At 42.0% G+C, this 23,527-nt stretch overlaps 1 protein-coding gene across 1 annotated transcript; it reads right to left on the minus strand.

The window, feature by feature from the left end:
* Positions 1-180: 180 nt before the first annotated feature.
* On the minus strand, positions 181-23,337 carry OPN4 (opsin 4). The gene is given in 11 exon segments (XM_019497071.2): positions 181-294; positions 296-410; positions 1,581-1,608; positions 1,611-1,687; positions 8,151-8,299; positions 13,360-13,459; positions 13,970-14,093; positions 15,721-15,739; positions 16,043-16,274; positions 22,028-22,156; positions 23,333-23,337. Coding segments are annotated over 11 exon segments (1,092 nt in total).
* Positions 23,338-23,527: the final 190 nt, after the last annotated feature.

The raw sequence follows: 23,527 nt of genomic DNA on the forward strand, positions 1-23,527 counted from the left end.
ATCTTAATTGTAAATATGGTAGGGAACAAGGGAAGTTATGGAATCTTGTTCATTGTAGGCTTTCAAGAAGCTAGATAAATCAACCTAGACAGATATCTAGGAACAACAAATGTTGCATCTGTGGCTGGACTAGATGACCCTTGAGCCCCTTCTTATCCTATGATTCTACAGCAAAATTAATTACTTTGCACTTAAAACCACACACGTCTCATGGACTTTCCTTACTGATTCAGTGTCTGAGAGAGAGGACAGATGTTTTTTTTTTCCTTTCTGCAACCCATTTATATCAGAACACGTGACTGGCAACAGTGGCTCATCTGCTGGAAGGATAGCTGCTGTAAAACTTGGAGTCTTTTCAAGACACTCTCAGGATGGATCCAAGGCATGGAATGTATTTTGCAATGGCCATTCTAGTAAATAAGAAATAGAACCAATCAGTTCTCTCTGTCTAAATAAAACTGCCAGCATAAAAATCTGCTCACCATCAATAGTGTATTTATTGAGAAGTTCAGACACATACTGCAGATATTAAAAATTACTGGGTATAAGGGACAATGTTTTCCAGATTTCAGCTCTCTTGTGCATAATTGTCCTGTAAAACTGTTTTAAAGAAATGAAATATGAGTGATTCATAGTGTTCTGCTGAGTCTGGGCTTAGTATTGACATTGCTTGGCAGATAAGAACATTAAAATGTAATTTTTCCACTGAAAGTAGCTATTAAAATGTTTTATCTGCTCAAAGTTTAAAATTGGGACAAAAATTAAACTTCTGGACATTTAAACAGCACCTTACAGAAGTACTATGTAATGAATTATTTTAATCTCTTCATAAGCAGCTGGTTTCCTCCTGGGTATCTATTTGCATAGTACTGTAATACATTGTACAGTAAATCATTCCTCCTATGTGATGCCTGGGATCCCTTTTCTGCATTAGATGCCACCCCGCAACCCAAAAAGCTTTTAAGGAGAGGTGAAGCAATATTGTGTGGCCTTCCTCTACACTTGCCCTAGGATTGACCCTGGATGTTCCAGCTAATAAGAAATAGTCACTTGGCACCTGACCTGTGAAAGCCTGAAGAGTGAAGGGTAGACCCTAAACACAGGAAAGAAATGGACTCATTTACCAAACTACAGTTCTCACTGGCCTGATTAATTTAAGAAACTGTACTCTTTGGAAGATTGACAAATATGTTCATCTTCCAAGGACATATTTCAAAGCAAAACACCAGAAAACTTGGTTTTAGCTGGGAAAGGTCTCTAACTTTTACCTATGATCAATAAATACAGATCATCCCCCACCCTCCCCCCCATAAATGTCTCTAGCTCCCATCTGCACAGTAATTTGTTCTGAGTACAAACTCCACTGACATTTATAAGACATTCAGAACAGGATTTCTTTCTCTTTTTTTCTTTTCTTTTTGGTTTTATGCACTTTTGTAGTGGTAATATGAGCAGGTGAAGCAGAGTTCATGCACTAGCAAGCAAAAACATTTCAATGAATCCATGAAAGTTTTATCAGGGAAATAGTTAGCATCTGGTTTTCTTGCTATATTAATTCTATCTGAAAAGAGCCAACTTACCTGAATTTAGGATGAGTAACGGCATAATGATGGGACTGTGAATGGCAGAAGCTTTGGCAATCACAGCTGGTATGGAGTTCATGTAGGGTGTCAGGACATGGGAATATATAGAGTAATACAAATTAATTTTTTAGTAATTTATTCTGCATAATCTATGCACTGTTGGACACAGTTTGGTACATGTTCAGGGACTGTACTACATGGCTGCCACCCAAGAGAGGAAGGTACAGTAAGGAGGTAGGATTAATCTACCAGTGGGAAAGGTTCCATTCTGTGCTTGTAAGGGTTGGTTTTATCTCTCTCAGATTCATTTCATCTCTCTGAACACAAGTTCAGCCCAGGCTTATAGCTCTAAAATCATGGAGCCCACTTCCATCAACCAAGCTACCATCAGGCTTTTTTTTTATTGACTAGGAACTCCCTTTTCTGAGTAGCAGGAGGAATTCTAAATTGCCCCTTAGGGCACAAACAGAAATGACAGTTTTTGCCTGATCTGGCCATAGAAAGTGGCTTATTGCTGTTGCCCTGAGGGTTAGGCCAATGCTCAGGATCTCAATATTGCGCTGATAAACAGGACGGTGTGGTGTCCAATTGCACATGCACACATAAAAATCAATTAAGCACACATACACTCACTAGGTGCATACACCCCTACTAGGCATACACACTCATACTAGCAGCTCAGATACACACACGTTCAAAATAATTAGTCTAGGTTCATGCACACTTATCACCAGTTTAAGCCCATACATGCTACACACACCAAATTTAGAGAGAATCAGTTATTAGTTACCAACACCTGCACATCCCATACACATACGTGGATTACTAATTCATATACCACACACACAATGATATATATATATATATATGTATATATATATATATGTGTGTGTGTGTGTGTGTGTGTGTGTGTATTCACTAATTCACACACATACCACCCACCTACACATACACACAGGTGAGTTCCTAAGTTGGGTGTTGTGATGTGTATGTATGTATATGCTTGGTGTACTTGGGATACCTGGGAAAAGGTTAAGGTAAGAAAGTCAAAGTGTAAGGATTTAAAGTTACCAGGACCAGGATTAGAACCATGAAATGGCAGGGGCCTGGGCTGAAGAACTGAGGCTTGGGGGTAACTTTAGGTTAATTGATCTTAATTGATTAAAAAACAATGCCCAAAGCCTGCAGAACAGGGAAGCATGCCGGCACAGAGTCTGGGACTGGAGCGAAAGCTACGGGGGAGCTGAAAAGGTAGCTGCTGGAGAGGGAAAGTGGGACTAAGGGAAAGTGTGGGTGTTAAAGAGGGGCTCTGGGTGTGGGGGAGCCAGAGGATGGCTCCGGGGCAGCTAGAGAAGTTTGGGAAGCTGGGGGAGGGGGGAGCCTGAAACCAGAGAGATGGACAGTAGAAAATCACAGAAAAAGCAGCAGGAGAGACTGAAAGGTGGCAGGGGCAGCAGGAAAGCTGAGAAAGGCAGCAGAAAGTCACAGGGAAAAGCCTGTAGGAATTGACAGGAGATCGGGAAACTAGTGGAGGGGGGTGGGGGCTGGAATTGAGAGAGAGAGAGAGAGAATGAGGCTGGAATTTAAGATAAGGAAGGAACTGGGATTCAGTAAAACATGACCCAACTCAGGGTTGCAAATGACAGTGGTTTTATTGAACAGGGGAGATGGTGACACAATGCCAAATTCATTCCCTTGCACCCACCCACACACACAAAATGGCAGCAGGGGTTAGAGAGGCTTGGTGCAGCAGCTGAAGTCCACTGAAGTCCAGGAGGAAAGAGACAAAGAGAGAAAGAGAGAGTCCAAATTGTAGGAGGAGGTGTGCAGGTAATATCTACCTATCCCAAGCTGGAAGTTGATCCTTGATGGCCAGTCGGGGTCTCCTTCAGCTTGGTGTTGTCCAGAGGGGTCACCGGCAGGGCCTCTGGGGTGGATAGGTGATGTGAAGCTGGTCTGGTCCAGATGGAAATGGTGTTCCCACTGGGTCTATCTTCACTGCCCCTTTTTATTGGGGCAGACCTTGTGTAACCCTAGTGACAGGAGGCATGCCCAGGAAAGGGTCAGCCCCTGGCATACTGAGCATGTGTGCTCCATGCAGGGATGTGCAGTTTCTGGTGTCTGTAATGGTGAGAGTTGCTGGTTTTGCAGGGTCCTTTGTCTTTCAAATGCTGGTCTTGTCTCTGTTCCTGGGTGAGGTCCGTGGTTCCTGGGTGAATCAATGCGAGGTGATGGCCCAGTCATTACAGGCCATTCAATAGAGGCCTGCTACCATTGTATTTCAATCATTCCCAATCACACTCATTCATCAGGGAACCGATTTACATGGGAGGGGTACATGACTCATACAGTTGCAACATGGGATGCCCAGGCAGAAAACAGAAGATGGAGACTTGACATATAAAATGGAAACTTGACATGACTTTGGTTCACTTACAAACACAGGCCTAAACCATACAATATCCATATGAAACAATAAAAATCAGTATGAAAATGATAATAATACAATATACAAAAGTAAAAATCAATACAAACCTAATAATAATACAATATAAAACAGTGGATATCCAAAACCAAAACTTGCTACCAAAATAAAAATGTTTAAAGCTTATCCTACCTCTTAGCTTATTTATACTTATCTACAGAGAAAAGAGAGGGAGAGAAAAAGTCAGAAATGATTGGGGAAAGGGAAGGAATGCATTTAAAAAAAAAAAAAAGAAACTGGGGGTTTTGCTACATTGCCATGACTAAACACAAGTGCACAGTTACAGACCACTTAAATGACAGATTGGGCAAAAGTGTGAATCCTCATTACATGAGGGGTCGGATGAATATGTTTCAAAACAGAGCTTCTGTAACTTGTGTCTGTGCTGTCTCCCAGCCTCAAGCTGTTTTCAGAATGGGAGGGAGGGAAAGGGAGCAGAGGAAGTTCTGTCTGGGTTTTTTTCAGCCCCTACTGGAGGATGGGGGAAGGCTCCCACTGAGGTGGCAGGGCTCCAATACACCCACCGTACCCTCCAGTGCTGCCTGGGGAACCACTAGAATGAGATCCCTCTTCTCCCTTTCCCTCCTCCCATTCTGAAAAACGGACTGGTTGAGAGACAGGAGGGCCTGCTGCTAAGGGAAACCAGCTGCAGGCTAGCAGCTAGATTCCCCTTCTCCGTGGACCCAACAATGAACTGCTGTTTGGTCTGGGGTAACACTGTAATTCAGAATGCTTCCTGCAAAATGTTCTCAGTTACAGTGGGGGAGCTGCACTTCTGTTTGAACCCTTAGGCTCTCTAGTAAGAACCTCTTTTCCCAAAGATAACATCCTTTCCTCAGACATAGTCCTTGCTGAAAGAGCAATTATCAGCTATTATCTATATCAGCTACTATTAGCCCCAGTGCAATGCTTCCAGTTTTATCTAGCCCTCATTAACCTATTTCTTGCTCTCAGGTGTTTAGGTCTATAACCCTTTCTCCCACCTCCCTCATGCACTGACTTTTTTCATTTTTGTGGCAGCACAAAATGCCCCTTCTCTTCCATGGAAAGTTTCCTATGATATTATGTAGTGGCCTAACGTGATACTGCACCAAGCAATCATCCCTTTTAGTGGAACTTTTTGTTACATTTATCAAACACAGTTTATGGTCTCTGACCAAATGGGAACAGGCCCCTTGTAGATATCAGTGGAGTTTCTTCATGGATTGCTTCATGGATGACCACAAACATTCCTTCTCAAAACTAACCTAAGACTTCTCTGTTAGCAGTTTTCAGTTCATAGTATCCTGCTCACCAGTTCACCCTTATCCTCCTTTTGAGACAGAGCTCCCAACTCTACCCTGATATCATTGGTCTGGAGCAGGGCTATCCAACTTGCAGCCCATGAGCCACATGCAGCCCACAAGATGAATTCATGGCTCCCAGGCTCCTGATTCAGGTACTGCTCCCTCAGTGCTCTCTTGTTGCTGCTGCTGGGGTCTCTGTGCTCCCCATCTTCCCTCCTCTCCCCAATTAAACTTTTGCTGCCTGCTTCCACCCCTGGGAACAGGCTGGGGTAGCCTGTATGGCCCAGGAAGGCTATGTTTTGGGATGAATAGGGCACCCATGTAGAGCTTCACAGTGCAGTGGGGAGACACGTGTAGTGCATTGAGGAAGGAGTCCAGGCCACGGGGGATGCCTAGCCCATGCAGCTTGTGCCTCTGGCTGCTCAGAAGTTAGACAGCCTTGGTCTGGAGGATAAATTCCCTGGAAATATTTGGAGAACATTGTTATGGGTGATGCAAAATGTTCTGGTTGGGGCTGAAACATTGTCTCACATTTTAAGCTCCTATTTATTGGGGGAGGGCAGGAGGAGGTTGTCAATGTTTTGGTGAAAAGTGTAGTTAAGGAGGCAAATGATGACATAAGTCTTCCATTTATGGTGGCTGTAGGGCAACATCATCACTGAGCATGTACTATGTCAACTTAATCTTCCCCAGCCAAAGAGATATTAGTAGTTACTCTTTCCTGTTGCACATTTTGTTGGTCTTTCAGGCTCTCTGGCCTCATAGATTCCAACACTTTCCCCACAGGGCATAGATTAGGAGACAATGTATCTGGTTAAACAGTGGTATGTTCTGAACCTCAGGACTTAGTCTGTTTATCCTTTTAAAGGCACAGTAGGTTCCATAAGAAGCAAAAATGCACAGCCCAAAATAAGAAAAAAAAAGCATAGGAAAAGACAAAATTACTTTTCTTTCCAGTTTTCTTCATTTGTAAATATTCACGTCAACTTCTGGAGGCTCATAAATTAGGCCATGCCCTATTTTTGAGAGTTTATGATTATAAGGTATAGCATAAGAGTGAAGTCTAGCAAATACTTGTGGTTCCTAAGGACAATTTTGAATCACACAGATCTATCTAACCTCTGGCCCCATGCTACTTGGTTTTACCACTTAGTTTTTCAAGACATCTCCTTGACTTTCACAGAGGCATCTTCTATCTTCCTTTGTCTACCTTGATTTTCTACCCTAAATATCCAGTCCGCTTTGGTTTCTGTGGGCATGTCTACAAGAGATGTTTACACAAGTTGCTTAATTAGCCCCATAATAAAAGTCTCAGTGTCTACATATGCAGTGCTATTAGGATGGAGTAAACTAATTAACTCCTTCATAGAGTAGCATTTGTAAACACAAGTACTAACCTATGATAGAGTTTTTTACTCTGCAGCACTACATGTGTAGATGCTGGCAGGGCTGGCTGGGGCATGAGGGTGCCTAGCAGCAAGCCCCATGCCCCACCCAGCTCCTCCACAGCATGTTGAGCTGGGTCAGAGCAGCCCCAGGCTGGCAGATTGATCCCCTGGGCTGCCTGCTAGGTGGACTGCTCTGACTCATATGAATGAGCTTTGATTATATGAATGTGCTGTGCATGAATATACATGATGCCTGGGAGCAATAAGCTCTGGTGCAATATGCACCAGAGTTTATTGCTACACATTAATTGCATGTGTAGACAGTTCCTGCGTGAGGGAAGACAAGGTTGCACCAGTCTGACTTTACTAAAATCATCATGGAAAATTAAATGATTAAGAGGAGAATCTGCTTCCTTTGTGGAGAGGATTTAAATTCTTACCTGATTGACCCCCTCCTTAGATAGAATGAACACCTCACAGCCAGCTTGTTCCTTTCTAATGGAAAGGTTTTAGAGTGCTTCCAGTTAGTTGCTTTCTGGTTCTTAGAGCTTGTAATAACCTCTTCCTTACTTTTAAGATATATAGCATTTCAATAGAGTTTTTCACTTAAGAATTTTAGTTTGCTTTACAAACAATAATAATTTAAGCCTTCCTGAATGTAGATAACTTTGTTATATCCATTTAAGAAATGGGTAAGGTGAGACGAAAGTAAGGTTAAATGACTTAGTGACTATCACATATTAAATCAGAAAGAGCAGCAAGATAGAACCTAAAACACCTAATGCCTGATCTCATACTCATAACTAGGTTGAATACCAATAGGTATTTACTTATTATGCCTTTAGTCTGAAACATAGAATATCAAATGCTGATAGATTAATAGGTGGAAGAAGTGCAATATTGTTTATATTTAAAATTCCAGTGCTCATAGTTACCTTTATGTGCATCACTAAAAGACTTGAATCAAGAAACTTAACACAGAGAGCCTGATTTTGATTTCACTTCTACTGTTGGAAATCAGAAGTAATTCCATCTAAACCAATGGATTTACACTAGTATGAAACTGAATGTGACAGAAGAACTGGGAACACAGTATACCTTTTCAGCCCCAGGTAACCATAAGGATATGTTCAAATACACTTGCATAAGGAATCTGAATCTTAAAATTCGTTAGCATGATTTCATGCATTGCCAATAATTAGGTTTCTTGTTTTAAAAAATCAAATTGAGAGAAAAAATGCAGTTAGCATATCTGCATTTGTCACATCACCCCTGAATGTGTGAACATTTGCCATTAACTTCAAGCATGAGAGATGACAGCTACTTTGAGTTTCATCATTTGCTTCTCTTACAGTTTCACACCTTCTGGTTTCACTGAATTTTTTCTTGCTGTCATATTCAGAATTACCCAGCAAGAGCTACCAGAGCTACAACAGAATATGTTGACCAGGAAATGATGTAAAGCAAGATGACAATCAAGGCAACTTTGGCCATCTTCCATTCATTCTTCATCCTCTGCTATTGCCTCTGGGATTCTTTATTATCACCTGAAACATCCTAGGGGGAAAAAAGCATTATTGCAACAGACACAACAACAAAAACTCTAGGGAGAGGAGGATTAAATAAATGTGTTCGCAAAATGGGACAGAGAACTGGCCCCTAACCAGGTAATGCTAAAATGACCCCCAGACCATATATCTTTCTGTACAACTGCTCTGAAATTGAGGCTCTGTCCTGCACATGCTAATCAATGGCAAGATCCCCTTTGACTTCAGCATGAGCAAGACAGAGTCCAGTGTCAATGATATCTTTCCAGAATAAGGCTCTTGATTATTCAGATACCTTTATTAATCTATACATGGTCCCTTTGGGTAAATCAGAGATGTGGGGTGGAAACATTTCTGGAAAATTTTCCAGTGCTTTATTTTTCTGTGTGAAATTTTCCATTTCTAAATATTCATTGTTTCATAAAATTCTTTAGTAACAAGGAATGGATGCCAATACAATATTAGGTAAGCTTGGCAGTTTCAAAGTTGTAATTGTTTTTCAGGTGATTATCCCTAGGAAGTGTGAGAGAGAGTACATATATGTTTTACTGGTTTGTAACAGGAGTGTAAATACACTCGCATAATAATCCAAACCAAAAATCAAGTTATGAATTCACCTAATTGGCTGTGCAGGTCAAATAAAAACCAAAGCTAAAATTCTTATTTCATCTCAGACTGGAAGCGAAAGCAAAACCAAAACTAAAACTGTGCTTAATTTTTGTTTCACTTTGAGTTCAGCAAATACACAGAGCAGTGTCTCACTTATTTCCTTGAGTTGGGTAAGCTGGAAGTATTTGCATAAAATCTGTTAGTTTCTTAGTACGTTTGGTTTGAAGTAGTCATCATAATGCCTAATCAGAAAAAAACTAGTGTGGGGCATCATTATAGTGAAGTGCAAGCCACTGAAGGAAGGAAGAAAGTTGGTAGATGTAAATATTGTGCCCAGGAGTATGCTAACAACACAACAAGAATGAAGAAACATTTATAACATGTAGAAACTGTCCTGAAAGAGTACAAGCCATATACAGAAAGCTATTACAACCAAGTGGTGAAACAAAATCATCTGAATAAAGTCTACTTTAGGAACCCTATGCAAGTAAACAAATTAATATGTTAAACAACACACAGTATAGACAAGCCTCTATATTGTTTTAAAACATTATAATTTTAAAAGTTGTTAATACAACTCTGGGCTATTATTTATTTATTTAAAATATTTGTATCCTGCTTTTCTGCTTGCACTAAGCACCCAAAGTGGCTTAGGCTTAACAATATGTATTTTTTAATTACATAGTAGATAAATAGTTAACTATTTCAGCCCAGCAGAGTGAGCCGAGTCCTTTGACTCTGCTGTGCCAGAGCAACTGAGCAGCAGAGTATTCTTTCTGGCAGGGAGGGGGGAAGCAAGCTGCCTGCCGCTTCTCCTTCTGATGGATAAGGCCAGACTAGAATAGGTTAAAATAAAAACCTTTCTCCCCTTTTGTTGCAGGAACTTGGTAGCTCAAGTGAAATAGCAGATTTGCAAAAAATGGAAAATGAAAATGTTGAGCTGCCAGGTCTGGGAGAAGAAGAAGCAGGATCCTCACTTTCAAGATCATTGTCACCAGATATGTGATCCATCATGAGCAGCTGTTCAAGACAGTCAAGCTTTTTATCAAGCTTTGAGGACAAAATGTCAAAAGAAGATCATGAAAAAGCAGATGAGACTTTAGCTCGAGCTATATTTGCAAGTGGTACACCTCTTTCCATAACTGAAAATCAATACTGGAAGGAGCATTACATACTAATTCGCCCATCATATAAATTACCATCACATTATCGCTTATCACATTCTCTCTTAGATAGAGAGTATGGCAGAGTTCAAACAATGGTTATTCAAAGGACTGGTCAAGCAGAATCACTGACTCCAATGCCAGATGGATGGACTGATATACAAGGAAATTCTTTATTGAACATCATGTTAGCAACACCTGAACCAATATTCCTGAAAGCAATCACTACCACATCATCTTGTCATACAAGTGAATACATATCCAAATTACTGAGTGAAGAGATTGAAAGTGCAGGTCCATCCAGGGTACAAGCCCTTGTAACTGATAATGCAAGTAGCATGAAAGCTGCGTGGCAAATATTAAAGGCACAGTATCCTCATTTAATAATATTTGGCTGTCTTGCTCATGGGTTGAATCTTCTGGCAAGGGACAAAAGTGTGAATACAATGCAGACAATATTAACAAACTGCAAAGTGATTGTGAAGGTATTCAACAATCATCATGTTGCTAATCAGACTTTGAAGAAATTACAGAAAGAGAAGCAGGGGAAGGAAAGTGCACTTTTATTGCCAGAAGAAACTAGATGGGGCTCAGTCACAAAGTGTTTACATAGTTTGCTGTGCACAAAGAACTATTTGCAACATGCTTCAATAGATGACACAGTATCCCAGATTATTCCTGTGAACTTTCAGAAGCAGATTCTCAACAATGATGTGTTCTGGGTTCGAGTTCAAGGAGCATTCAATTTGCTACTACCAGTTTCAGTGGCTATTAAGAAACTTGAAGGAGATACACCGAGCCTTTCAAATATTTCAGAGATATTCAGACAACTGAATGAAAAATTTAATTGAGCTTTTGTCACCTTCACCTCTATCCCAAAAAGAAGTAAAACAAAAGTTTACTAAGAGATCTGAGTTTTGCTGTCATCCACTTCATCTGACAGCAAATCTTTTGGATCCTCAACACAGAGGACAACATTTATCAGAAGATGAATTATCTATTGCTCTTGATACAATCATGGAAGTAGCTAAGAATGTCCCCAACATCAATGAAATAGCCGTGATGACAGACATTGCTGAGTATCGCACAAAAAAACTTTGGAGCAAAGACATCTTTTGGCGGGCAGCAGAGAATATGCCTCCTCTCACATGCTGGAAGGGATACTGTAACACCTGGCTGTTGTCCAGGATTGCTTTAAGAATCCTAAGCATTCCACCAACAGCAGCTTCTTGTGAATGGAGCTGGAAGGCTTTCAGCTCAATCAAGACAAAAAAGAGGAATAGACTAACAAATGAACACACCACTAAGCTTGTGTCTGTTTTTCAAAATCTCTTGGTTCTGGCGAATCAGTCAGAAGCACAATTAGTGAAGACGATGCAGTGTGATGATAAGTTGTCCTTGCCCAGAGACTCATTGGTAAAACCCATCTTTTAGCAAAAGAGAATATGGTTCAAGTAGCTGTGAATCAGATTTGCCTTAATCTGATTCTGAAATGGAACTAATAAATAGTGCAACTAATTCTACAGATAGTGACAGTGAAACTGGAGGTACCACTATGACCTCAGTGGAAGAAAGTTAAACTTTGTTGAAGTAGATGAATAGACAACCACGGCATATCATGCACAGTAGGGCTGTGTGAAGCTTATGTCACCAATTTGATTCAGAGGAGATTTGGCTTGATTCGGTGGCCAAATCTCTTAATCCAAATTGAATCAGGAGACCCATTAAAAGGACCAAATCGAATCCAAAGCCTCCAAATCAATTCAGAGAGATTTAGAGATTTGGATCAGCCAGGGAGAGGCAGTCAGAGCTGTGTGGCTGCAGGTTCTCCTCCGGCTCCTCCGGTTGTGCCTGCCTCTCCCCATGTGGGGTAGCCAGAGGAGAAACCCCCATGGCTGCCCTGCCTAGCCCCAGCCTCCTGGCACTTAAAAAAAGCAAAAAAAAAAGCAAAAAAAAAAGCTCTCCATTCACCAGCTGCAGCAGCAGCAATGACTGGGGCCTCTGAGGGCTCATGGCAGAGCCCCCCCCACCCCCCCAATGCAGCACATAGCAGTGGGGGGCAGCAGGAATCAGCCCCCACTTGGCACTGGCGCAGCAGCTGTCACATCGCGCAGGTACAGCATGGCTCAGCAGGGCACCACACACTGTCTGGGAGCTGGGGCAGCTCCACCTGTCAGCCAGAGCCTAGCACTGCTTAGCCCTAGTGGGCCCAGCTCCCACACAGTGCGGGGCACCCTGCCAGGCGGTGGGGGGGGGAATCCCCACTGCCCTCTGTTGCCCCCCACTGCATGGGGGGACTCTGCCATGAGCCCTCAGAGGCCCCGATTGCTGCTGCTGCAACTAGTAAGTTTAGGGCTTTTTTTTTTCTTTTTTTTTTTTAAGTGCCAGGAGGCAGGGGCCAGGCAGGGCAGCCATGGGGGCTTCTTCTGAGGCTCCCCCTGCCCAGGGAGAGGCAGGCACAGCTGGAGGAGCCACAGGAGAACCTGCAGCTGCTCAGCTGTGCGTGCCTCTCCCCAGCAGATCCAAATCTCTGAATTGGTGCTGAATCTCCGATTCTGATTTGGCTGAATCAAATAGGGATGGTGATTTGAATCACAAAATCGAATCACTGTCCTCCAAATTGGCCAATACTTCCTTATTTGCACAGGCCTAATGCACAGTTCTTTGGGTGTGCTAAAATTAGTGTGTCAACAGTTTTCAGTGCCTTTATTTTTTGTCCTTAAATTTAAACAAACAATGTAAGGGAAGTACATGCTATTGTATATTGTCTTTACATTTTTACAAATATTCCAATAAAAATAATTTATTTCCACATAAAGCTTTGGATTTGTTTGAATATAACATTTAAACCACATTAAGTGTGCTGTATTTAATTTTTTTCCTAATCAAATATTTCAGTTCAAATACTTGTGACTATTAGGACATAAAGTTAACATGGGGGTGCTTTTTTAGTTTTGTTTACCAAATCTAAGTCAAATAAACATGCTAAATCAGATCAGACTGTATTTAGGGCATTGGAAAATTTTCCAGAAAACCCACATCTCTGGGGTAAATAGGAAAAAAATGTGGTTATTTTCTAGGATCAGATTTTTTTTTCTTACTACCGCTCTATAGTTTGTAGCTCATATGTAGATAGATACATTGATTTCAATAGTAAATAATAATTTTGCTACTCCATAGAACTTAAAGTGGCAATATTTGGCCCTTAATTTGCAATTTCTGTAGTTTTTGTTTAATAAATTCCTGCCTTGTTTCACCTCCTCATTATTTTTTGTTGAATACTAAATTCAGAGCTGACTTTCTCCTCCTTCTTGTAGATGACTAGTACCTTGCAGGTGAGCCCTTGAATCCACTTACTGACATGAGACTGACTGTATCTGTGCAGACCATCGGCCTGTCTAGATCAAGACACTGTGCAAGAGAGAATTCTGAACAGCTTTACTTCCCTTCTGCCTGGGAAATTTTCCACTGTCTCTCTTTGGTTTTTTTTCAAAGCTACTTTGCATAAGTCTAATGCCTATGCAGAGGAGCAAAAACAATACCCCTGCCCCCAACATCTGGTCCTGATTGGCACTGAGTCAAACAATTCTTTAGCTGTATCAGGTGCCTCTGAAATTCTGTCTTTTCTAGTCTTGATTCATCTACTATTGCTATTCACAGCCTTTTTAAAATTGCTAGTAAATATTGTAAACAATGCTGAAGCTAGTAGAGAACTTTGGAAATTTCTTTCAGCATTCACCTTTTTTGCCATGCTAAAATTTAACTGGAAACTTTTGCTTTTGTGTTTCAGTCTTTTATATAAGATAAAAGAATATTTTTAAAATGTATACTTTTATGGGTTTTTGGTTAAAGATAAAATCCAATGTGTTCCCTAAAGAAGGAATGGAACTTGAATATTGGTGACTCACTTGTTGGCATTCCTGACAGCCCTGAAAATAAAGATATAGCTACATATGATAGCAGTCAGAGGAATAAAGAAGACAAAGCAGAACAGGAGCATTGTGTAGGCACGGACTAAAGTGGTAAAGGTCAGGAACATAACCACATTTAAAGAGAGACAGAAGAAGAAATAAGCGACAAAGCAATTTTTACTAGGCACTATATGTATGTATGCATGTATGTATTTATTTATTATGCAATTTTGGTGCAGCAGCAAAAAGAGAAAGTATTAACAATATCTCTGGGATTTGAAAAGAATCTAATCTGATTTTATTTGTTGAAGAAAGAGATTTGATAGGGACACCTTTTTTTTTTAACATCTCTTATAATTCCTGACTCCATTGGCCTTCATGGCCTTAGAATTCTAAAAATCTTAATTGTGTTATTTTAAAAGTTGATTCTTTGTTTATTTCAATCTCTGGGCTTGATCTAAAGCCCACACTAATTGGGGGCTTTGTTCCAGTAACTTCAATGGGCTTTGGATCAGACTCACATTTTCCAATGTTTACTATTTCTCCAGTTATCTCTGAAATCTTCATCTCTTGGTAAGGAGTGAAATGAAACTGGCTACAATAAACACCACTTTTTTTATAAATTCTACAGGGAACAGAAATTTTCTGTGCAGATCAAGTTAATATTGTCATGAAATAGATAATCAAATAAGTGGAATAGGAAACACACGTGCAACTTCTGCCTGAAGTTAAGTCTCCTTGGAGAAAGCATGTCAAACTGCTAAAAAAATAAAGCAAACTGTCAATGCCAAATTATTTTTATTCTCATTACTTTAATTCCCAGCATTTTCAGTTATAGCTTCTGTTAGACCAGCTCTTGAAAATATTGTACCAGATGTGCTCAGATATATCCAATTATTGCATGAGGCTCAGTATTATGGATCCAATTAGAATCTAATTATAAGAGAGCAATTATAATACCCTTCAAGTAATTATTCTGCCTCATCATGTTAACTTTCGTTCATCTAAGAGTATTTGTCATATTGCTCTCTTTAAAGCTTCTCATTTAAGCTTAGGTTGCTAACATTAAACAGCTGGAATTTGCCACCTATGCATCCTATTCAGTTAGGAAAAAAAAAAATATCTGAGCTTGCTGCAGCAGCCTTGTGGGCAAATGAAAAAGTGCTATTTTCTCAGTTTAACCCACCTTTGCACACGACGACCATAGAGTGCTGTTACACAATTTGGTACCATGATAGCAGTGGGTTTGGGCCTTCTACTAATAGGTTGAAGTTCATGTTACCTAAGGTCTGAAGTAACTGAAAGATAGTGATTGTTGATTCAAATGAAATAAGTTAATGGTATTGGTTTGGTTTCTAACAGAGAAACACAAAACCTATTATTAATTCTATTTGTAAATTTTCAGTTTGCATGGATGCAAAATATATATGCTGTAATTTACATACACAAAATCAATGAAGTAACATTACTGCTAAACATCATCTTTAATGGTAGGCTCAGCTAGGAGCCAAATGGCTGAATGGGCAGAAAGGGTAAACTGTTTTTTCACCTCTACAACTGGTCTCTCCAGGCCAGGGTTGAGACATATTAAAAGACTATGAAATAACTTCTGGTTGCTCATACTGAACTCTTTTTAGATGTATATAGAGAGAGATGAACTGAGGTTACACAGGCTCTCAATATGGCAATTTTTATGGACACAAAGTAATTCTGAAAACTCATGTAGTATGTTCATCTCCCTTTTACTTTATATTCAGTTCTACATGACTGCAGAAGGTTATGAAATGTTCTGTAAACCTGTTTTGCATAATTTTTGCCCTTGATTTTATCTACTATTTTTTATTGAATGCGCTAATGAGATTTCTAGCAAAAGTGTCAGTGTAATGTAATTTACTGTGATACATGCTGTATAATTTTTTCTGCTGGTTAAACATCTTAAGTCTCATTAGCTGTAAGCAGTTTTCCTCAGAGTGATTTCTTCAAACTCTAGCTTGCATTTAAATCCTGTTTATTCAGCCCTTCATCTAACCAACCCATTTCTTAATCTCTCATTTACTCATGGTATGAAACAAGCAAGTTTCCCTTCCATTTACTCCATCCAAAGAAGGGTGGGAGGCTCCAAGCCAAAGAATACAGCCAGACTCCTACCAGGATTATCAGAGCCTTCTTCCTGGACACCACCCCAGTGGAAGCCAGTGGTCTTGTGATCACAAAATATCTTTCCAGGGCAATCACCATCAATGTGATCATGGATGTAATGCCGAAGAGAGCACCACAGAAGGCATACAGCTCACAACCTTTCAAGTGGAGAGTACAAATACAGTAAATAGATTAAACCAGGGGTGTCAAAAACTGAGCCTGTGGGCCAGATCCAGCTTGTGGAACCCTATCTTCTAGCCTCCAGTGCTGCCAATGGGTCTTGAACTGGACCCACATACTGCATGTGGCATCCCGCATGCCATCTGCAGCGCACCCAAGCCCTGGCCCCTTCCCTCATGCTGCATGTGCTGTGTGGTTCACATCTATCCAACAAGCTGAAGGAGACAGGGGCACAGGTGGTCTTCCCATCTGTCCTTCCAGGGAGTGGACATGGATGACTCCATGAAACCTGCATCAGAGAGGTCAACTTGCGTCTTTGGGAATGGTGTCTTGAGGCAAGCTTCAGCTTCTTGAACCATGACCCATACTTCAAGATGAGATACATGCTTGGGTGGGATGGGCTTCACGTCTCCCCCAAAGGTAAGGTATGTTCTCTTTCAGGTTGGCTGACATCCTCTGGTGGGCTTTAAACTAGGCTCATTGGGGGAAGTGGAGGATGAGGTCGGAGGGAGCCTTGGAACACCAAACCAAGTGTCGCCCACAAGAACAGCCCAGCCAAGACTGACAACGAGCACAAGAAATATCCAGGTAAGAGACCTGGATAGTCCTGGGATTAGAGGGGTGGTGCATACACCTTCAGGAGGCCTCAAATGCCTATATGCTAATGCTCGTAGTATGGGGAACAAGCAGGAGGAATTTGCCCTCCTGCTAGCTAACACAAACCCAGACATAGTGGAGCTCACCAAAACATGGGGGGATCCAACACACGACTGGGTGGTGAACATCAAGGACTATAGGCTGTACAGGAGGGATAGAACAGGGAGGAAAGACGGGGGTGTGGTGCTTGATGTCAAAGAACAATTCACTTCCTCAACAAGCAGCACTGGGTCAGAGGAGGGGCAGACTGAAGTGCTCTGGGTCAGAATACAAGGGGGTCGGTGGGAAAGGGACTTAACAGTGGGGGTCTACTACAGACCACCCAACCAGGGAGAAGAGCTAGACCAGGAATTCTCAGGTCAGCTTGCGGAGGCAGTTAAGTCAAAGGATGTGGTCATCATGGGTGACCTAAACCATCTGGACATTTGCTGGGAAGAGCAGTCAGCCAGGTCTGACCACTCACGTAGGTTCCTAGCTGTGTTACAGGACCTCCGTCTAACCCAGGAGGTGCACAGTCCCACCAGGGAAATGCCTTGTTAGACCTGGTCCTGGCCACAAGCAATGACCTGGTGAGGGGACTGTGGGCGTTTGATCACCTGGGTGATAGCGATCATCGCCTATTGGAATTCACCATCCAGTGCAAGGTGGCAAGGGCCTGCAGCAAGACAGCAGCCCTGGACTTCAGGAGGGCAGATTTCATTGAGCTAAGGAGACTAGTCAGGGAGGCACTGAGGTCCCAGAGGAGTGGGGAGCTGGGAGTCCAAGAAGAGTGGTCATTCCTGAAGGAGACGATCCTCCAAGCCCAAAGGGTGGCAATCCCAACACGGATCAAAGGGGGCAAGAGAGCTCAAAAGCCCCCATGGCTCACCAAAAGCATCCAGGAACATCTCAAAGCTAAGAAGGAGGCGTAAACCCAATGGAAGGGAGGAGTCCTCACTAAGGAGAAGTATACCTCCATTGCTTGGTATTGTAGGGGGGCTGTTAGGAAGGCCAAGGTGGAGATGGAACTGGGACTAGCAACCTGGATCAAGGATAACAAGAAATCCTTTTTTGAATACATAGGGGGTAAAAAGAAGGTTCTGGGTAATGTGGGGCCTCTGCAGGACACGCTTAGAAATCTGGTGGTCTCATCAGATGACAAAGCTAACCAATTTAACAATTTATTTGCCTCCATTTTTCTGAGCAGGGACCGGGTCATCCCCCACACCGGGATCCCTGATGGTCCCAGGGGAGGCACAGCCAGGCCCAGGGTCAGAGAGGACCTAGTCAGGGAAATTCTGGTGGGACTGGATGTGTTAAAATCAGCAGGTCCTGATGATCTCCACCCTGGAGTGCTGAGGGATAGCAGAGGTCATTGCAGGACCCCTGGCACAGCTTTACAAGCACTAGTGGTGCTCTGGCAAGGTGTCAGAGGACTGGAAAAGGGCCAATATGGTCCCCATTTTCAAAAAAGGGAGGAAGGAGGACCCAGGAAATTATAGGACTGTTAGTCTTACCTCGGTCCTGGGGAAGCTCTTTGAGAAAATTATCCAGGTGCACATCTGCAAGGGGCAAGCAGGGGAGTGTATGCTTAGGGGCAACCAACATGGGTTCATTAGAGGCAGGTCCTGTCAGACCAACCTTGTGGCCTTCTATGACCAGGTCACAAAATCCTTGGATGCTAGTGTCATGGTGGACATAGTCTTTCTGGACTTTAGGAAGGCCTTTGACACTGTCACCTCATTCTCATTAAAAAATTAGGAGATTGTAGTATCGATGCCTATACAGTCATTTGGGTCGCCAATTGCCTGGAGGGCCGCACCCAGAGAGTGGTAGTGGATGGGCCATTTTTGACCTGGAGGGATGTGGGTAGTGGGGTCCCCCAGGGCTCAGTCCTTGGGCCTGCGCTGTTCAACATCTTTATCAGTGACTTGGACGAGGGGGTGAAAAGCACCTTGTTCAAATTCGCAGATGACACTAAGATGTGGAGAGAAGTGAGCATGCTAGAAGGGAGGGACAGACTGCAGTTGGATCTGGACAGATTACAGGGGTGGGTGGATGATAATAAGATGGGATTCAATACTGACAAGTGCAGGGTACTGCACCTAGGGAGAAAGAACCAGCAGCATACCTACAGGCTGGGGAACTCCCTTCTCATAAGCACAGAGGCAGAAAAGGATCTTGGAGTCATTATAGACTCCAAGATGAACATGGGCTGCCAATGTGGGGATGCAGTCAGAAAGGCTAACCGCACCTTATCATGCATCCACAGATGCATCATGAGCAGGTCCAAGGAGGTGATCCTCCCCCTCTATATGACACTGGTCAGGCCACAGTTGGAGTGCTGCATCCAGTTTTGTGTGCCGCACTTCAGGAGGAATGTGGACAACATCGAGAGGATCCAGAGGAGGGCCACTCGCATGATCAGAGGGCAACAGGGCAGGCCCTATGAGTAGGGCCTGCCCTGTTGAAGCTACGGGACTTGAACCTGTTCAGCCTCCACAAGAGAAGGCTGCGAGGGGATCTGGTGGCCATCTATAAACTGGCCAAGGGAGACCAGCAGCCAATGGGAGAGTCCCTGTTCCCCCGAGCACTACTGGGAGTAACAAGGAATAACGGCCATAAGTTGATGGAGAGTAGATTCAGGCTAGATATCAGGAGGCACTACTTCACTCTCAGGGTGGCTAGGATCTGGAACCAACTTCCAAGGGAAGTGGTGCTCGCTCCTACCCTGGGGGTCTTCAAAAGAAGGCTAGATAGACACCTTGCTGGGGTCATTTGACCCCAGCATTCTTTACTGTCTATGGCAGGGGGTCGGACTTGATGATCTGCTCAGGTCCCTTCTGACCCTACCAACTATGAAACATATAATTGTAGGAAGAGAAAAAATGGCCAGAGAGAAAGCATCTTTAGACCATGTGTTTGCTTAGACTTTTTAACAGATGGATACCATCAGACTGGCTGTTTGATCTGTTTTCATTTAACACAAAGTGAAATTCTGCCCCAAGTGCAGTCAATGTCAGTTTTTCCATTGACTTCAAGAGCACTAGGATTACAGGGTGGGTATGTACAGACATTCAAGGATGTTAGATCCAGTTAAAAACGGCCACCCAATCGAAGTTAAATCAGGATTGTAGGGCTAGCAGCAGGGCTTGGAGGGACTGAAGGACAAGTGGAATTAGGGGACTTAGTGGGGTCTGCAGGGGCTCTCTTCTGCCCCCCTCCTCCCAGGGCAAAGGGCTATTCTTAGCTCTACAACTCCCCTCACCCCCAAATGAACAACCCCACCCAGTGAACTTTCCCAGCCCCAAGATTGTGCTGGGAACTGTACAGAAGTTCAGTTAGATCAGTTTTACCAATCTCAATCTAAATTATACTACCTCCAAGGTACAGTTTACTTAGATTGGGTCAGCCATTTTTAGTCCAATCTAACCTTTCTGAACTTCTGTGTGCAGTTCCCTAGTTGGGCCAATCTAAGTATAAGGTCTGTATCTGGGTGGATTAGATCAGATGGCCATTTTAAACATGATCTAATCTCCTCAAACATTTGTACCTAGCCTGGAAGTCTGAATCTTGATTTGTGTGGACAAGATGGAAGAGGGATCAAGAGGGTTGCATATTTGCTGGAGCCCCTGGAGAAGCAGGAGTCTGAGAGACAGGGGCAGTTTGACAAGGTTCAACAGGCCAGGGTTATAAATCACTAAACATTGAAAGGCAGCAGTTAAAATAAAGAATAACAGATGAGGACTGAAAGCAGTAGGACATAAAAGACCCTTGGTTATGTATTAAAAAAAAAAACCCAACAAAAAACAGAAAAGGATTTGTGCCCATCCTCACCTTAATCACTTTCCTTGATAACTTTCTTTATCCCCTTCAGTCTTGACTCTGATTTTCCCAGTTTAGATTGCGACAGCTTTGGGGCAAAGGCTGTGTTTGTCTATGTTCTTTGTAAAGCATTTTAGGAAGTGCTGTCATACAAGTAATCAGAACTCTGGATTGACAAAGGGTGTGTGGTCATTTAGCCCCAATCTGTTAACTAAATTTAGTGTTCAATAACCACATGGAGAATGTTTTGGCAGTAGTGGTAAAATTTACCTGCATTCTCAGGATATTTAGCATCAGGAATAGCCAAATAAGAATTCCTTATGCAAAGTGCAGGTGCTGGGATAGTTTGCTCAGAACATATTCCCTTGGCTTTTTGTCAGTCTGCTTTTTATTCAGGTGTGAGATGATTGTGCAAGTACCTTCTTATATTTAACATTAAAGGATACATTTCTTATTTTCCTATTTTGGCTTGGTGTAATTTTATCATTGAGTGATGGGAATATCTTTATTACATACAAAGAAAACTACATTAGAAGAGCTTTTTTAGGTTGCAAAGTCAAGCACTTGTAAACTAGGAAATACCCAATTAAAGTTGCCCATACCTGCAACCTATACACTGAATAAGGCCAGAGTCCTGTGAAAATCAGTATCATGTGATCATGCAATTAAAATACTATAATAATGCAGTTTCACAAGTAGCAGTAAATCTGTTTGAGTAGTGTTGGAGTGATGTTATAGCTATGATGGTCCAAGAAATATGAGAGGTAAACATTTTTGTGAGTGTTAACTCTTATTGGAACAACTGTATAGTCAGGGTAGACCAACCACACAGCTTCTCCAATAAATGATTTGACATTTTTTTACTTTGTAACATTTGACCTAAATAGCTTTCCTTTGAAGTATTCTGGTATAATTTCCTAAGGTTTTTTTAAGAGATAAAAAATGAAAGACAAATTCTGTTATCTGCAACTAAACAACTAAAGCCCCATCATCCACCAATCCAGAACTCAAAAACCAAACTCAGAACATGGCTACTTTCAGATCTAGATAATTTTGTCACTGAAGCATCAGTCAATACAAATTCAGACCTATACTTGTTCTAATACTTTCAGCAAATTTGGACTGAGCTCTGAATGCTCAACCAAACATGAACCAAAGCAAGTGTTTTGGGCATTAGTGGCTACAATTTTGCACAGCTCAAGTACATATCTTGTCAATTATTGACTAACCATTTTCATGGAAACAACTGTCAAAAGGAAAATGTACAAATCTTTCTCTCCAAAAATCCAGCGTTTCTTGAGACTGCTGTAGAAGAACACTGGAGACTGTGTGGTGGCCATGAGGAAGTCACTAATAGCTAAGCTGATGATGAATACATTGGCTGGAGTCTGAAGACATCTACTCCTACAGAGAAGAGAGCCAAAGGAACATTTCTAATGTAATTATGTTATTGCTTTTTTCTGTGAGCCTTGGCAGCTTCACAAATATCAAGATGTGGTATATGACAAACTACATTAACCCAGCTTCTGATTCTACTGAATAGGGAGGCTAAGTGAGACACCAGTTTAATTGCAGATTTTTTACACCCATTTATGCCTCAGTAGATGATATGGATTGGTTTTGATAACTAGCTTGGTGACAGATTTAAATACATTGTTCACTGATTATACTGACCTGCTGCACCCCGTGTCTATGATTAACAGGAAACTGAACTTGATGTACTTTATGGATTTTCTGGATCTGGGTCATGATGAGCTGGGAGTGCATCTTCCACTGCTGATGACATTAGGAATTACTTCCAAATATAGGGATTTAGCATACAGACTTTATACCACATCAAGCACTTTATTTTACATCAGTTCCTCTCCATGACAGATAGTTCACTGGACCAGACACTGACTTTGAAGGGACCCATTGCTAGCCAGGCTATGTCCCCTGCCTGCATAAATTATTCAGAACAACATGCTATAATAATAGCTTCTAGGTGTACACCGTATAGTATAATTGAGAATTCTGCATTTCAGTACTTACTAATTCTTGATTCTTCTTGAAATTTTGGCACTTTGTTTAATATCTCTTCAATTGCTTTCTTGAAATTTCCGTCTAAGATACAACTGAACTAGAATATATGCTGCATCATGTGAGAGATGTAGCATGGAGGGTACAAGTTAAGACTATGGGAGCTGGGGTCAAGTATTCTTTCTGGCCTTAAGTGTAACTTGGACTGGACCCAAGGGCACACTGTAATCACTCCTCTCCAAACCACCACATACAGCTTATGCAATAGGAGTCTGGCTCCAAAGGTTCTGTTCCCGTAGGCAATCTGGCAGATGTCCCTCACTCCAACACAGGATCAACTATCTAACTATTGTCCTCTCATTGTAAATTTTTGGAGCACAAAAAGTTTGTAAACAGTCACTGAATAAACCCGTTATATTTGCTCATTGGTTTGTGAACAGATGCTGAATATTTTGCTGCCTTAGGGCATTGGCAAACTGCAAATTACTGTGAAGTCAGCAGGAACAAAGATTTACTATGCCTCAGCTGGTCTGTGGTAACTGCTTCCATGTCTGCTTTTACCTCATGGTAAAGATAACCCTGCAGTATCCTGTCCCTGAGAGGAAAGGGGGACTTTGTGTACTTTGCATTCAAAAATACTTTGCGCTCCCTTTCACATACCACAGTGTAGGAGCATGACCAGAGAGTTGCTACACTATAGCAAGTGCATTGTAAATTGCCACCATCTTTGAGTTTGCAGGAACTTGTTTGCATGCC

This window comes from Alligator mississippiensis, chromosome 6 (genome assembly GCF_030867095.1).
Source record: "Alligator mississippiensis isolate rAllMis1 chromosome 6, rAllMis1, whole genome shotgun sequence".
NCBI classification, from domain to species: domain Eukaryota; kingdom Metazoa; phylum Chordata; order Crocodylia; family Alligatoridae; genus Alligator; species Alligator mississippiensis.